Here is a 16769-nt window from a genome sequence, read left to right on the forward strand (position 1 = left end):
AAATACTTTATTTTGACCATAATACTTATATTTGTGTTCTATTCTATTTGCAACCTTTTGTAGTTCATTTAATGGAGTTGCAAAATCTAGATAAATAAACTATCTGTGGGTATCTTCACATGAGGTGAGGTGGGCAGCCCAAAAAGGTGTGATGACAATCTGCAAGGTTTGTGTTGGTCAGCTGGAATACACACAGACAAAGGGGCACATACTGTGCTCATCAGGCAGATATATCCTGCTGGGCAGGCTGTTACTTTCTGACTGTTTCCATCACAGAGCCACAGGCCTCTTTCTGCCCTGCTGCTCTGTCCATGCTAAGTTCTTTATCTCTCTTATGTTGTTGATCATTGAAAAAAAAAAACACTATCTGTCCTCTAACACCCTATAACTAATGACCTACCCACAGTAAACACATTCTGGACCACAACCATGTTTTCAATAGCTAGTCCATTTCTAGCTGAACAGAGTGGAATGTAAATTAAATGAGAGTAATGCAACGTCTATTTAAAGATGTTCTACAAATCTTTTGTGTAATATAGAAAAGATTATTTTAGTGGAGGTTCTGTTATTTTGCTTTAGTCAACAGCACCTGTTTCAGTAGATGCTGAACTGATGGGGGGGTTGTCTTTTTTTTTTGTTTAAGTTACAATATTAAATGCTTAGTGGTTTGGCAGTTTTATGAACTCTATTGCCTCCTATTTTTTCCCTCCTCCCTTTGAGATTGCATTGGATTTAGAAAAATATCTTCAAATGGTTTTCTGTCTTGGAATAACTTGGTTACAGTTAGGTCAGGTTTATATACAAAACTCTAAAATGTATTCTTGTAATGGACACATTGCACAAGCACACGAAGTAGTTAAACAAGTATTACCAAGAATGTATTTACATTCAATACAAAATCTTACCTGCACACAGTACTGAAATCTCAAAATGATCAACCCACTTGAATACTAAGCATTCTTTGTTAAACCTGGACTGGCATACCTGAAATATGCATTTGACAAAGAGTTTTCCTTATTGCATTCACTCTGAAACAGAAATAAAAAAACCTGGATCGATTATGGCAACTATTTTGCAAGCGGAAAAATAACATGTTAGCAGAGGCATTTAAAATCACACGGAAGAAGATTAATGTTCCACAAGCCAGAAAAAAGGAAGCAAAGTCAAAAAAGGTAGTTCATGAAACATAAATTTAAGAAACAGTATCCAAGGCACTTGGACTTGAAGATAAAGAAAGGAAGTCGTCAGTGCTGTTATCAGATTTCCAAAGAGCCAGATGGTTAAAATTCCTATACCTACTGTAAAATGACCAAAGGCCAATTTATGCTCACCCAAAACTCAAGAAAAGGAGCAACTGTCATCTCAACAATGACATGAGCAAACAATTAAACTTGGAAATATTTGATCCTCAAAAACAATTATCTGCATGTCTGAAGGAGGAATGTCATACATGCTTAAAAGTGAAGCAAGGCAACAAAGTGTGGAGGACATCTCACCAGCTCATATTAATCAGACCAGGCAAGAGTTTATGCTTGCATCAGATTTACCCATAATGCAAATATGCTTTTCTATAACCCTAACAGTCAAGACTGCAGCCACAAAGGAGCAATGATGTTACTTTTTGTGTTCAGAATGAATTTGATTATATCATTAGAATTTTAAAGTTATAGTGGAGGATTTACACGATTTCTTGAAAGGACCCACCCTCTCCCAAAAAAATTGCATGCACAACCCTGTATCCGCTACCAAGAGGGAACGCCTATTGAACACGTTCTAGAGCTTACACGAGCCCATTTCTCCTTGTGCAAGCTCTGTTTAAAAGTTGCTGTTTGCATCACTCATACAAGCTTCCAAAAGAAGATTTGCAATTTTTTCACTATGTCGGACTCACCACCGGTAGGTGACAATGGGGACGGGCACATTGGATGGCCTTACATATACATATCACCAGAATGATTCACAATTAGGAGGACTACTTATTATGATGATCCACCTGGAAAAAGGACGTCCTGGACTATACCTTTAACAACGGGCTGTCATAGCTAATGTTTTTCAAAAAGATACCATTGCATCATATTCATGGTTATCTGAATGTTTCTAACCTGTTCCCACTGACTCTGTTGCTCGCACCCTCATCCCACCTTTCAAATTAGACTCTACCAGCTCCTTTCCAGACTGATGCACTATGTATACAGGGGATTCAGTCAGGCTGGCTAAGCTAATCGGATCCAATCAAGCATTGGAAATATCTGCAAGACAATGTATGGGGCCTCTTAATGGTGAATACAGCAGGAGGGTTTCTCAGCCAAGTGCTAAATATGATTACCATAAAGGGGTTAAATAAGAGAGTTAAATTAGAGAGTTTGGAAATATTTATTTTTTATTTTTTTTGCTAATGCATAGAAAGGTAAATTTGTTGAAAAGAGCATTACTTCTTAGTATCTCTTTCAATTTTTTGGTGTAATGTCGGCTGACTAGATATAAGTTTTTTACACTAATTTAGCAATTTGTGGATTTCGTTATGAACGTAAATTCACAGATATATACAGGGAAACAAAGAAATTGGTTTTGTTGGCTGAGCAGCCCACTCATGACAACTAATCTTGTTTTTTGCTGTAATTTGGTTATTTTGTGTGAAGCAAAAGCATGTTGGTGATGTTTAGCTAAAACCAAATCATATTCTGCTCTGGGTTTGAGCTTTAAAATCTCATTATTATTTGAATTTATATATAAAGAAGCAGCTTTGTTTCACCTGAGGCATTGGCAGTATTTACATCATGCTCCTATATGCTGCTCTTTTATATTACAAATTTAGCAGGAGTCAGCTAAAACATTATAAGTGTCCTTCCTCATTCATTGTGGGAATGAATAAAGTCATTTTAAATAAATGCATTGGATAACATAAGCATTAGTTGTGTTCATTAACAGCACAGAATGACAACACTGTTTTTTCCTGCTAATGTGGGTTCGTGTCAACTCGCCCTTTTGCCCTTTCATACCTTGTTGTTTGTTTGAGGGGAACAATAATTTTTATTGATCCCTGAGGGATGCCTGCATTATGCTTGCCTGCTTAATATGGATATGTATCTCTGAAAAAACAAAAAACAAAAAATCAAAAAACAGAACAGACAGAAGCAGGGGGGCTGCTTTGGCATCAGATGTTTTAACACTATTCAAATAGTAAACTTGATGTGTTTTTATGACATATTATCTCTGTCCAAACTCAAAAAGCTTTGCTTTTTTATTGTTTTTATTTATGTAACTTTTTAAAGCTAAAAGAACTTTTTCTGTAATATAAACAGCCACTAGTTTAATTGTTATGCCAAAAATGTTTTCTTTTTCTTTCCTTTTTGTTAATTCATTGCTCATAATTCATTCTTCGCTCATTCCTCAATGATATTATGATGATCAATCTATGCTACTAAACCACAACTTACATATTTATCTTTCATATATACTAATATTTAAGTACATATAAGTTTGAGTTTAAGTACAGTATGTATACTTTCTTCATTTCTTCTGTCCAACTGTATCACATTGCAGCTTTTCTTGTTTGTTGTAATGCACACCATATAATAATGAAAATCGGGAAAAAAAACTAAGTGCAACTGTGTTTTTTAGATTTCAATTTTTATAATGGAAAACAAAAAAACAGAAAAGTGTTTAAGGGAAGTAGATAACAGTGAATAAGCAACCATTAGCATATCCACAGATTTTTAGACAGAGTTTCTGCTGTATAGACAGTTTTCCTGTCTGTCTCAAGCTTATTGAGCTCTGCAAACACCAAAACTGCATATCATCCTTTGTTAAAAGTTCTGGAGAGAAAACCTCTGGTGTAATCTCTATAGGCCTATTAGAAAGTCTAGAAAGGCAGTGAAATTTAATTTTGAAACAACTAAACTAAAGTGCAAAAGTTATACGTTTCCTCTGTTGCTAAAAAAAAAAACAGAAATAGTTAGATAAGCGGATTTGGTCAAAAGGTAGTTTTATAAAAATGTATGATATATTTACATAAAACTAAGAGGACTTAAACCATCAAGCATTCAGTAAGGTTTAATGCTTAAATAGGTTTCTACAGCGGCCTAGTCTTCACCAACTGTAGATAATGAAATGATCTTAGAGTTGGGTGGAAGTTGGTTGAGGACCAAAATGCAGAGAAGAGTTCTTGCACATTTCTTTGATGTGGTTGCAACAGAAGAATAAATCCAATCAACAACAGGCAGGGAAATCAGGAAACAAAACAGGGAGACACTCAGGAGAAAAAAACAGTAGGTATGACGTAATGAAGAGAAACCAGCACTGTGGAACTGCACAGGAGGAGTATATATGGGAGACGGAACAGAGACAGGGCTAATCAGCTGATAAGGAGCAGGTGTGGATAAAAACAACTAGAAGCTCGGGGAAAGGAGACTGGCACATGGGGGCAACAGAGAGTAACACAAAAAAATTCAACACTGCTAGAAAACTACAATAATGACACAAAAATGGGAAATGTTTTTGTCAATAGATGTAAATTTAAAGGTAATTGAATAGATCTATTCAATTTTCTTTTAATTTGTGTTTTTTTAGTACCGTAATTGTATTAATATTTGCAAGAGTAATGTTGATAAAAATAGCTTTTAAACATAATCTATATTCCTTATGCAAGGACATATTTTTTTTATCCGAGTAATTAAAATTAACACCTCTAACATTTACACTGATTTTTTAACATTTAATACCAGTTAGTCATTTCTTGCAGTTTCATTAACATCATTTCATAATACATATATGCTCAGGTCATTAAATGCATGAAGCACAATCCCAAGAGTTACAGGTTTATGTAAAAGCTATTCCGTAAAATAAAATAAAAAAATAAAAAAAACCCCACTGGACTTGGTTTCCAAGATTTGAAGACGTTTCGCCACCTCTTCGGGAAGCTTTCTCAATTCAAATGTCTGAATTGAGAAAGCTTCCCGGAGAGGTGGCGAAACATCTTCAAATCTTGGAAACCAAGTCCAGTGGGTTTTTTAAAACTTTTACTGAATGACTATAACCTGGATGACTGAGAATCTTCATCAGAATATGTAAAAGCTACTTTGCAATTTGCCAGTTGTTATTTTAAGATTTAAGACACTGATTTGCTCCAACATCACAGATTCAAAGTACAGCTTAAATATAAAAAAAAGTAAATTTTATTGTCAGTTCATTTTGACTCAAATTGCTAATATTCATCCAAAAGCTCAAATAAAAGCCAAATTCTAATTGATATTTATTTTAGTCACATTTCATCATCATTGAATTACCTATTTGAATATAATAATGTTAAGTTGCATGGTATTTCAGGACCTGTTGAAAATGACTCATCATAATAAAAATATATTTAAACCACTTACATATTATAATTTCTTAAACGACAGACAGAAAGCTTTTAACATGCACTGTGCAGCACATACACTCAATATTTGTGCTCCCAGTGCTTTTACTTTGCACTTAAGAAATGCAAAGCAAACAATAAGAACCAACCAGATGGCATTGACCACAATATGATTCCTGACTTTGGAAACTTAACATTGGACCTCAAGCAGCTTGGAATTTTTCCATAACTTCACTTCTTTCAAACTCTGGGATTGTTACTTTCAAATTAAGAGCTAAAATAGCTTTAATCTAAAAAAAAAACAGATGCAGGCCACCGAACAGTCCATTCCTCTTCCACTTTCTAGGTAAGACAGTTCTGGCATTAGCAGTGCATTTATACGAGGACTGCAAAAGTTGTAGCTTATGTTCTGAATACATCTGTGTGCTGATTCATGAGCTGACTTCAGTCACAGTCTCTACCATCTATATCTCCCACATCTATAATTGCTTTTGCTTTACAACTGTCTAAAAGCACCAGTTATGCCTGTGCTTGCATACGCTTTATGAACAAACTTCTTCCTTTCTCTTAACTTTCCATTTATACAGTATGCTTAGATAAAAAACTTTGTAAAAGGCTAACTTCTTTAAAGTAAAGCTTTTGTACCTTGTCTCATCATTTCTATAAGTGTTGACAGGACAGCCACTGAGTCATACCATATTTAGAAAATGCAGTTTCCATCTTTAAAAATATTTTCCACTTAGATAACTATTCATTGATATGCACATGCTGCATACAGCAGTATCCAATAGTAGCATCCTACGAGAGATTCATAATGTTATCTTGGGATAAAAATTTTTTTGCACTGCCACAAGGGGGTAAGACACTGACCCCAGCATAACCCAGTGATGGCTTTTAAAGCTTGTTTAACATCATTACATGTAACACACAGTGAGTTATGTGATGATGCGATTAAAGGATTTAGCAGATTAGGGATGGCTTAAAAAAGTGCTGCTTCTACGTAGTCACATCATTACCCCTGATTAAAAGCTAATGAGAGCTGACAATTTTACCCTTGTCCTGTAGGAAGTTATAGTAGAGAAAAGCCTGACAGCACTTATTTTCCTTAATGATAATCAGATATCACCATTAGAGGAGGTCACTTGGGTACAATTAGAAACAAGAGGCAAGCACATTCCTCATGCAGTGGCAGTGTTTACTGTGGGACTTCAAGCTTTTCTTATGCAATCAGGTCAAACTAACACATACAGCTATAATTATTGTCTAACTTCACCATTATGTTATTAGATGAGTCATTTAATCCCATAATCCAATTCTTGGATGATCTATCATGCAGGTTTTGTTTACAATTACTTATGATTTGTTGAGGCGAGACTTAAAGTGAAGATTTTAAAGTGCAATGCCTTCCACCACTCCTTCTTTTCTTTCCAAGTAATTTTGCCTTCTATCAGTTGGGGTTATGCTTATCATAGGTGGGGAAATCATAGCCAGGATCTAAGTCTCGCCACCTAGCATTATTTGAAAAATTATAATTTTCCTTTGCTGAAACCAGTCAAATAAATTCTCTCCTCAGCTTTCTTGATACCTAAATAAATTGTCAATTCAAATAACTCTTCACCAGAATAAGTTCCAGATAACATCAACATTTTGACAGGTATTTGAAAAGTTCATATTTCTTATCAACCTTGACAAAAACGGTTAAATCCCAGGAAAAACAGAAAAGAAGCCCATAGAGCGTGGCGTTTAAACTGCCATTCTTCACCGTTGAGAGGCTGTTCTTTTGCTGAGGCTCTGTGTTGTTTTTATGTCAAACATATCTGTAGGTCCTGTAGACGTAGGTTGTAATAGAACAGAACACTTTCTCTAAAGGTCTCGGGGGATTTCAGCCAGACCGGGGTGTTTTCTTAAGAAGAAATGGCTTGTCTTGGAAATCTTTTTCCTTTGTCTGGACACAAGGAAAATAGAGGAGACCCACAACAATTATTCTGACTGACGTTTGTTCATTTTTTATTCAGCCATTTGATTGGCTTCAGATATAAAAAATGATGCGCCTTTCCCAAGACAAGAATGTAGTTAAAAGCCTAACTGGGGACAGACATTGAGAATTAGCCTTAGCTAAAATGTTGTAGTGTGTGACATGATGCATGAAACATACTTGTCCCTATCAAATAAACGAATAAATAAAAATAAATAAATAAATAATAGTCACATATTTGTGTAAATAAAATCCTGAATTTAAAGCTATCAAACAAGTGATGTGTGATGAGCTCAAAGTGTTTGAGGTTGGAAGGACTCCTCAACATGACATGCTTTTTAGCTCACAAGAGGGACACCACAACTTTACTTCAACCAGTCATTGTTAATTGCAATTCAAAAAAGCAGAATTTTCTTCAATAGGTGAAGTAGTGGTGTAGGGGTAAAATGTCCAACCGATGTATAGAGGTCTTAGTCCTCGATGTTCAAATCCAGGTTGTTTTAATGCACCCCCCACCCCCCCCCCTCTGAACTCTAAGTTGAATTTAAATCAAAGGACGGTTGTCCAACAAATATGTCAAAACATACAAAAATAAAAAATAAATGTTTCAATAAATTTTTTAAATTTAAGGTGGACTGCATATATAAAACTGGGTGCCTCTCTCTAAAAGAAAGAACTTCAAAAGTATGATTGGATATGAAACTGGAAGTGATATGTTGTCTATGACTTATTGAGCAGATTGAACGTGCTGGAAAAGGAGTGACTTTAAACAAAGAACTGCAATAGAATGCAGAAAAAAGCATGAAGTAATGAAGATGTTTAGGTTTAAAAGTCAGAAAGCATCTGGGAAATTATCATTGGTGAAATATGATAGATACACATTAGATTTTGGCAGTAAATTGCAAACATTAAAGGGAAACGCTGTCTTTTTACATTGGGCCCTTGATTTTACGTTATTACATCATTGTTATAACGTCATCCTATGGGCAAATGACTTGAAGGCACAAACTAAACTGTTCATAATTTATCATTTATGGTACGCCAGCATTCATAACATGTAGGCGAATCACTCTCCCCCAGACATCCGTGTTTATGTTTTTTATATTTATATCTTTTAAAAACGAAGCACCGCGTGCACAACGTTATCCACGCCTGCTGGCTACCATTCTTTCTTCCAGTCCGCTGAACTGCTCCTAGTTTTACTCACATGCCTGGAAGATGTCTAGTGCTACTGCCACAGATAATCTTGCTCTCGAAATGGAATTGAACGATTCAGATTAGCTAGCCGAATGAATAGAAGGGGTAGAGCGTAGCTGCCTGTGGCCCGGGCTGCCTGTCACAACTCCAGTCCGGCACGCGGATGACGTCATACACACCCCGCTTTGTTTTTAAAACATATAAATATAAAAAAATATAACCACGGATGTCTGGGGAAAAGTAATTCGCCTACATATGAATGCTGGCGTACCATAAAGAATAAATTATGAACAGTTTAGTTTGTGCCTTCAAGTCGTTTGCCCTAGGAAGACATTACTTGGATATAACCTAACCAAATCTCTTCAGAACAGCTCCAAATGACAAAAAACTCATATGGGTTAGTAGAACATGATGTAATAAAAAAAAAATAAAAATGGCTTTCCCCTTTAATATCTTAATCTTCTGTCTTTTAACATAGTTGTGTTGTAGCCACATAGGTCACTGCTTCCTTCTATAATAAATGACACATTAACCTAGTCTTCACCATTGTAACACTGAATGTTGCTGACTGTTTGCAGACAAAAATATCAGCAAGGGGGGGAAGTAAAAATAAAGACTATTTAAAGAAACATTAAAAAAAAGAATGCCATCTAAATCTCGGATGACTCACGTTTTGCCTTTGGAGACAGAAGACATTAAAATTCCAAAGCTACAGATATTTGGCAGCAGCTCTGTGACACAAATGCAAATGTTTTATGTTAATACAAACTTGTTTGTTCACCATCTATGCTTGTATAAAAATAATTCAAATATAGGTACAAGCATTTAGATAAAATTCTAAAAGTCAAAGTTAAGATAAAGGAAATCATTCAAACTGTCCTGCTGATAAAAGCGGAGCAACTTTTTTTTTCACATCTGTCGCATAACCTTCACCTGTCATTTTACGCAGAACTACTCCTCTGTCTGTAAGTGATGCTGTCATTTCCATTTGATTCAACTTCAGGCATAGAGAGAAAAGAAGAGCAGGCAGCAGAGAGGAAAGAAGGGAGATGGATGAAGACAGGAAAACATTGCTGTTTTCATGTCACTTTTGAGAGCAAAGACAAACTAGACGGAAGGAATCGATTGAAGCACACGTCTTTGGAAATACAGCAGCTGAAACGATCAAACAACAAAAATTAAAGAAAAAAGTAAATGTATTTCCCAGTCTTAAGTCACTAAGGGTAAACAAAGAACATTCTATGACATTCCTTATAAAAGATGGATAATCTCTTTCAAAGAGCAGGAAGGGTGGGTAATCAAATGAAATGAACATCTCAATAAAGGAGGAAATAGAAATTCAAATTGCAGCTTCAGCAAATAGAGTGCACATCATTCACATCTGCTATCATTTTCAGAGTAATGATAATAGCAGCAGGGCCATTATCTCTGGACCTGACCCAGGACTCCACTGCATCATTTAAAGATGACCCAGCTGACAGCCTTAAGGCACAAAAGCTCCTTGCTGGGCACTCAAAATCCTCGTTTTCTGAAAACTGTTTTCCCCCTAAGGCTCATCAAATAGTGTTTTAATTTATCTAAATGGTATTCTTGACCTAAATAAGTGACCATTTTGGTTTTAAAATGAAACCACCTCTGAAAATTATTTTCTTTTTCCTATTATCCAGATAATAAAAAAAGCTAAACAAAAAGCAGAATGTACAATTTCAACTAATTTCAACTATTAATTTCAATTTTGGACTACTTAAGTTTTTTTTTTTTTACTAGAATTGAACAGATCTTTTTATTTAGAGTTATGTGTTAAATGGGGGGCAACAGCTGCACTTAAAATCCCCTCAAGAAACAACACCAAATCTCCTACTGTATTTGACCTTTTTCAGCAGGGATCAGGCTCCCTCTTGTGTTGTTCAAGCACCCCTCCTGTACATGTTACAAGCATGGTCCAGCTCAAACAAAGTCTATCTGGGAAGCTACAAAGCTGACTAATAAGTAAAGCATCTGGAGCAACATAACATTTGTGTGAGGTATCGTAGTAATGAGAACGGACCTAGAGTACCATGGTACGTGACGTTTGTCCTCAGAAATCAAAAATTACAACCTCAAAGTAATAGATTTCAAACGAAATGCCCCTGGAAGTGAGTGCAACAAGACGGTACCCAATATGCTGGTGAAAAGTTTCAGTCATTCAGGTGATAGGCCTGGCTGACCAGGCAAGATTTTGTGGCCAACAATGACGCTAACGACTCCCTCTTTGGAGGCATAGGCCAGAATAGGGTAATGCAGGCAAAACAAGACCACAGGTCCACCCCATTACTAAGGGGTGGACCTGTTCTCTCAGTTCAATTTGCATGTTTTCTAATCCATAAAAAGGCTTTAGGCTACTTTATAAAGCTTGGAACTCAACGCTAATCCAAATACAGTAGTAACCATTCAGAATGCCCCCACTTCCCTTGATGGGCCCTTGGCTGGTCCTTGGCTATTCCCCTACAATTCCTTTTTAAACATCTAAAATAGATTTGTGGACTTTAAGATCTAAAGAGAAGCCTCATCTCCTGGTCAGACCCTGTAATTCAATGAAAGGGTGGAGTCAGAGTAAAAAAAAAAAAAAGCACACCCACGAGAAGGCCAGTGGCTTGAAGTTGGAGGGGATTTGGCTTCCATCTGGCTGGCTTTTGACTGGGAAACGCCATTTTGATTGGCTAATACTGTATTTTGAATTGAAAAGGCTTCCTGAATGGGAAACAAAATGTCTTCAAACTTGGAAATCAAAGTTCAGTGGTTTGTTTTTTAGCTTTTTTGGGATCTCACCCAACTTTTGCATTCATGATGGATGCTACTTGTGTTGATGGTAGTTAAACTTTCCTATTTTACCTGTTTGTCTCAGTTCTTTATTACGGAAATTGAACTAGTCACTCCTGGTCAGTGTTTAGACAACAATATGTTTCCATTGATTGTATGCACAGTAGTAGCCATTCAAAATTTCCACACTTTCCTTAATGGGTCCTTGGCTAGTCCCCTACAATTCCTTTTCAAACATCAATCTTTATACTAAAATATTTTTTCTCATGATTTGTTGACATCAAGATCTAAAGAGAAGAGTCATCTCCTGGTCAGACCATGTAATTCAGTGAAAGGTTGGAGTCAGAGTAAAAAAAAAAATTCAAACCTAGGAGAAGGAGGGGGTCTCTCCAGTGGCTGGAAGTTAGAGGGAATTTGGGTGGGAGTAAGGGGTGGAGGCTGCCATTAGGCTGGCGTTTAACTAGAAAGGGCTATTTCGAATGGCTGCTACTGTACTGTATGCCACATACGGTGTAGGAAACTGGTTTGTCACACCAGTTAAATCATTGGCTGCAGGAGCCATAGAGAATTTACAAGGTGGTAACAGGAACCCATTTATCTCAGATGACCTTACTCCAAATCATCAAAGTCAGCATTAGATGGAAAGCACCACTTGAAACAAGGCTGGTCAGAGATGATTGCTATCCAGCCCAAAAATGTTTTCAAAAGCATTTAGATTGGTGGAGCATGCAGGATGGTCAAAAATGGTATATATTCCATTGTATGGCATGGGTTGTGAAGTGCAGATTTATTTTTATTTGAAAGATCAAGTTGTTATTTTACAGCTCAAAACTGGAAGCTTGGGGAAAAAAAAAAAAAAAAAAAACAAAAAAAACATAACAAACACTACAACCGCTTAAACTAGAAAACATAGAAAACAACACCACCAAGACATCCTGTGAAAACTGATAAAACTGTTTAGTTTTGGTCTGAAGAAAGAAAATGACCAGTTATTGAGGTATTGTTCCAGCTTTACTATCACATGTTTTTCTGTCCCTTGCACATGACCTAAGAAAAAAAAAATAACTCAAATGGAAAATAGACCTACTTTTGCCTCTAACACCTGCTTTAGATTCTTGCATGGAAACATGGACAGTACAGATCCTCCTAAACTTCTTTTTTAGGACAATGTAGTTATGACACTGCAACCTGTATGGTATGCTCATAAAAGGATTTTCTTCAGCCATACAGTATCATCCAGCAGAGCCCATTAATATTACAAGAAATATCTAAGGAGCCAAAGAGCATAACAGTGCCACAACCTGCAGTTGCACCCTTAGTGGGCTTAAATTTACAGTTCCTTTTAGGCAGCGCAGATACAAAGAATCTTTAAAGCTCAGAATAAATTGTCCATATAAATCATAGATGCAGACGTTTATCTTAGGGTTTCCATAAAAGAAAAAAAACCTCAAGCATGCTATATTATCCCCACACTGCAAAAAAGGATTTAAAAATGAGTTAAAATGTTTAAATTAAGTGTATTTACCCTTAATTTGCGCAGGTTAACAACACGATTGGCCAAATGGAATGAGTATGTTTACTCTTAAAAATAAGATAACTAGATAATATGCACTTAAAATAGGACAGAACATTTTTTATTTTTTTTATTTGAATAAAATTTCCATTGGCAAAGACTCACTAACCTCCTCAATTCAAGAAACAATGCACTTATTTTAAGAAAAAATGACGTAGACTTAGACTTTAGATTTTGTTAGCCGTGCATTATATTAGGCTAACTCAAAATTACCCTTGTTTGTATTTGCCTTGTAAAGGACTTTCTTAACTGTAGTACTTTAACTAAGAAAACCATGCTTTACTTTCAAAAGTAAAGCATGATTAATGTTAAAGATATTTAGTTCTCCTTGAAATTATATTGTTTAGTAAAATAAATTAGTCTTTCTAACAGCTACATATGAATCCAGAGCAAATTAGGTTTTTCCTCCATCAGAAACACTTTGTTATACATTGACTTAAATGTTATATTTGAAGGACCGTTTTGAATATTCTTTATCAATAAGTTTTCTTTTTTTTTATTAAAACTGGAAATGCACAGCTAAATAAAAAAAACAAAAACACTGAAAGGAAAACTGTATTATTTCAAAGATTAAAATATTAGTCAGGTGATATATGATCTAAAGAGCTGATTAAACCTCAATCTTTAGTTTAATTAGATTTGAATATGCAAAAGTTCTGTACTTAGAAAGTCAGTGAACAAACATTTAGAGGGAATTGAATAAAATGCGAGATTTATAATTTCCTCTAGAAAGTTTGTTATGGAGTAATAAGCCGGTTTTTAATGCTTGTAACATGTACAAAGCCTTTTGCTTTCACTTTAACGGGATGGATAATTTCACTTTTTTCAGATGCTTTGAAGCCAGATCATTTTCTAGCTCACACTTTTGGGCCTGGAACTGTAAGTAAACAAAGACTTAGCCATACAGAATACAAAGTAAAGAGGTGAAAAACTCCCTGCATGAACAGCATAAACCCACTGACTAACAGCTCCTTGGGAGGAAGAGTTGCAGCATTTCATTTGCATTACGCACACCCCTCCACAGGGTGAATCAGGGTGCATCTCTGAATGTCTTGATAGTCTTGATTGAGTAATTGAAGCAATATCCTTTTACCATTGTTTAAAAATTAGGCCATATATTGATGTTGTCTTTATAATCCTTAGTTGTGTCTCCCATATTTTAGCTGCTAGAGCTGTAATGCTGAGACAAAACAGCCATTAATTCTGCTTGGTTTAATACACATTTTTGTACACATACACATAATACATTTTTGCCCATCTTGAGTTTCATCAACTCAATTTGTCACTGTCATGGCTACTTTGCAGAATGTTATTGATTTCTAATTCATCAAATGATTTATTGACCATTATTTCATTAAAATCTGGTTTTATTTTCCCTATTTCCCTCTTATTTACACTGAACTGTTTAAACTTATTAAAGTTTAAGTTTTAGTCTTTGTTGTTTATTTTACTTCTTAATTTCCCTACAGTGTATATTTTTACATATGTTTTCATTTTTCCTTAATCATTTAATTGAATTGTACTTCCATTGTTAAGGAGATTCTTAAATGAATTATTTTACCAAGGGGGCTTAAGAATTAAACTTCAACTTCAAATATTATTCTTAACTTTTTTAATAACTGCAGTTGGTACTTATTTTTATTTATGAATAGCCTAATTTTCCTAATGCACAACATTGCTCCAAGTTTCAAGATATATACCTTGCTACAAGAAGTGTCTAGTAAACTTCTTTCATATCAAGAGATCACAAGTCAAAAGAGTAGGCAAGCAGCTCTTTGCAAGATATGGGAAACACACAAACCTGCACTTAAATTTATGGGAGAGTTACACTTTATGCTCCACCCTTTGATCTTTTAAATCCAAAATGCATTCTCCTTTCATCTGTTCTTGCCCTTCTGTCACAAATAAACACATTTGAACATCCCACTCACCTGTAAATTTTGTATCTTGTAGAAAACCCCTGCTGGAACCTTTCTCTGAACTCTGTGTACTCTGGACATCTGTGAAAAGGTCCTTTTTCTGACAGCAGCCAGTCCAGCTGCCCCCCACTCTGCCTTGTATTAAAGCCCCATGCTGAGGAGCTTGAGGGGGACGAAGAGGTGGAGGAGGAGGAGGATGATGAGGATGATGGGGATGATAGAGAACCATGAAGTGCTTTTCCACTCTGTCCCCCGCTGGCCAGTTGTTCAGCTCGGGCAGGCAACGGCAGCCATAGCAACACCAAAGGCAACCATAGGAGCATCAAGGAGGATGCCGACCATCTAGCAAGGCTGGCAAAGCCATGGAAGCACCTCTTTTTTCTCATTGGCCAAGGAATTGCCATGGTCCCGGTGATGTTGCACTAAGGCACCTTGGACCGGCATTTCTTCTGGCACTCACCTCTTGCAGGCCTAAAAGAAACAACAACAACAACAAAAAATTGTTAAAGCATGTTTGGTTGTGTTTAGGAAATCTAAGTAATGAAATCTAAGTAATTCGGCTTGAGTACACTTTGCCATTGACTTAAACTGAGCCACAGAGTTTTAGTAAATAAAAGAATAAGTCGACCAAAATTTGCTTTGCTTTCTTTTTACACAAAATCACACCTCAACATATAAACAAAATGATACAGAACTCCTCAATCTTATTTTGGGGATTTTGCTGAACATTACAAGCAGACATGCTTTCTGTAGGATGATGGAATAATAACATATTTGCACCTCTCACTAGATTTACCAGAATTTATTTGGCTAAAAGTAAAGCATACATGTTACATTGAATGAAACCAGAACAGTTACCACCAAGCTTGTATTTTAGTGAATACCTATTAGTCTCTTAATACCATACAAAAAATTAAGATAAATGATAAATTAGCTCTTAAAAGTAAAATTGTTTCCGTAAATTCAAAAAAAAGGAAAAATAGTGCTATTTAAGTTTACATTTATAATGAATTTTATTTCAACTTTAGCTGCTGTCACACAACTTCCTATCTTGCCTTATACGCTGCCATTTTTGAAAATACTTGTTATTTGGATGTTTTTGAAAGGGAAGAATTACTGGAATATCAATCCAAGTCCTGTTTTATAAACGTCTGTTGCCTTCACCTTCTCCCATTCTGAATAGTACATCTATATGAGATTAAGGCATAAAATTCCCAATGTTACCTAAATATAATTGGATATGTTACTTATCAGTGATGTCAGTCAATAGTTTGTTGGTAGTTTTATTTATTTTTTTGTGGGCCTCATATCAGAGCATTGGTTGATCTTAGGAAATTAAAACTCCCTGAGTGTCACCAGTAGGTCAGACAACTTTAAACACTAAATCAGAGGACAAGCAAAGACAGAAGTTTCCCTTTTTATTTTCAAGCGAGCATTTGCCAGATACGTCTTTGTACCTTACAGGTAGTTTTTGTTAACCAGTCCTGGAACTCTATTTTTTAATTAATCAGACATAAGTTAGAGGCTCAATGAAAGTGTTTTGTCTTCCCAGAAATCCATATTTAATTGCATGACAACTAAACACAAAACCCTATGTTAGACAAGAGGCATCTGTTTGTACTGCATTATGTCTTACTTTTTAAAAAAAGTACTGCAAAAAAGTAACCCTTTTTTTTTTATTGAAAGATACATGATCAGTTTACGAAAAGTTGAGCCAAACCAACAAAGTCTCTGTCAAAATAGTTTAGATGGTTGTTGTCTCTTCAGGTACATAAGACCAAACACAAAATATCAGTTGGATAAGTCAGCACATTTGAACTAAAAACGGTACAGTCCAACAATAAATATGGCCGCAAAGGTGTAAGGTACTCCAAAATAATGTAACACTTTATTTCCTCTTTAAGGCTTCTTGAAAGGCTTGAGCAGCAGATTATAAAAGTAAATTAATTT

General features: G+C 35.6%; 1 protein-coding gene across 1 annotated transcript in view; it reads right to left on the reverse strand.

Moving 5' to 3' along the window:
* LOC107090588 (BMP/retinoic acid-inducible neural-specific protein 3-like) overlaps positions 1–16769 on the reverse strand; it is a 241338-nt gene that overhangs the window by 119716 nt on the left and 104853 nt on the right. Inside the window, exon 2 of the mRNA XM_015384051.1 lies at positions 14832–15290. Coding sequence (XP_015239537.1) covers positions 14832–15223 — 392 coding nt within the window. The 5' untranslated portion in view covers positions 15224–15290. The remainder of the gene's footprint in view (positions 1–14831; positions 15291–16769) is intronic.

This window comes from Cyprinodon variegatus, unplaced genomic scaffold (genome assembly GCF_000732505.1).
Source record: "Cyprinodon variegatus isolate N-32 unplaced genomic scaffold, C_variegatus-1.0 Scaffold301, whole genome shotgun sequence".
Taxonomy (NCBI): Eukaryota; Metazoa; Chordata; class Actinopteri; order Cyprinodontiformes; family Cyprinodontidae; genus Cyprinodon; species Cyprinodon variegatus.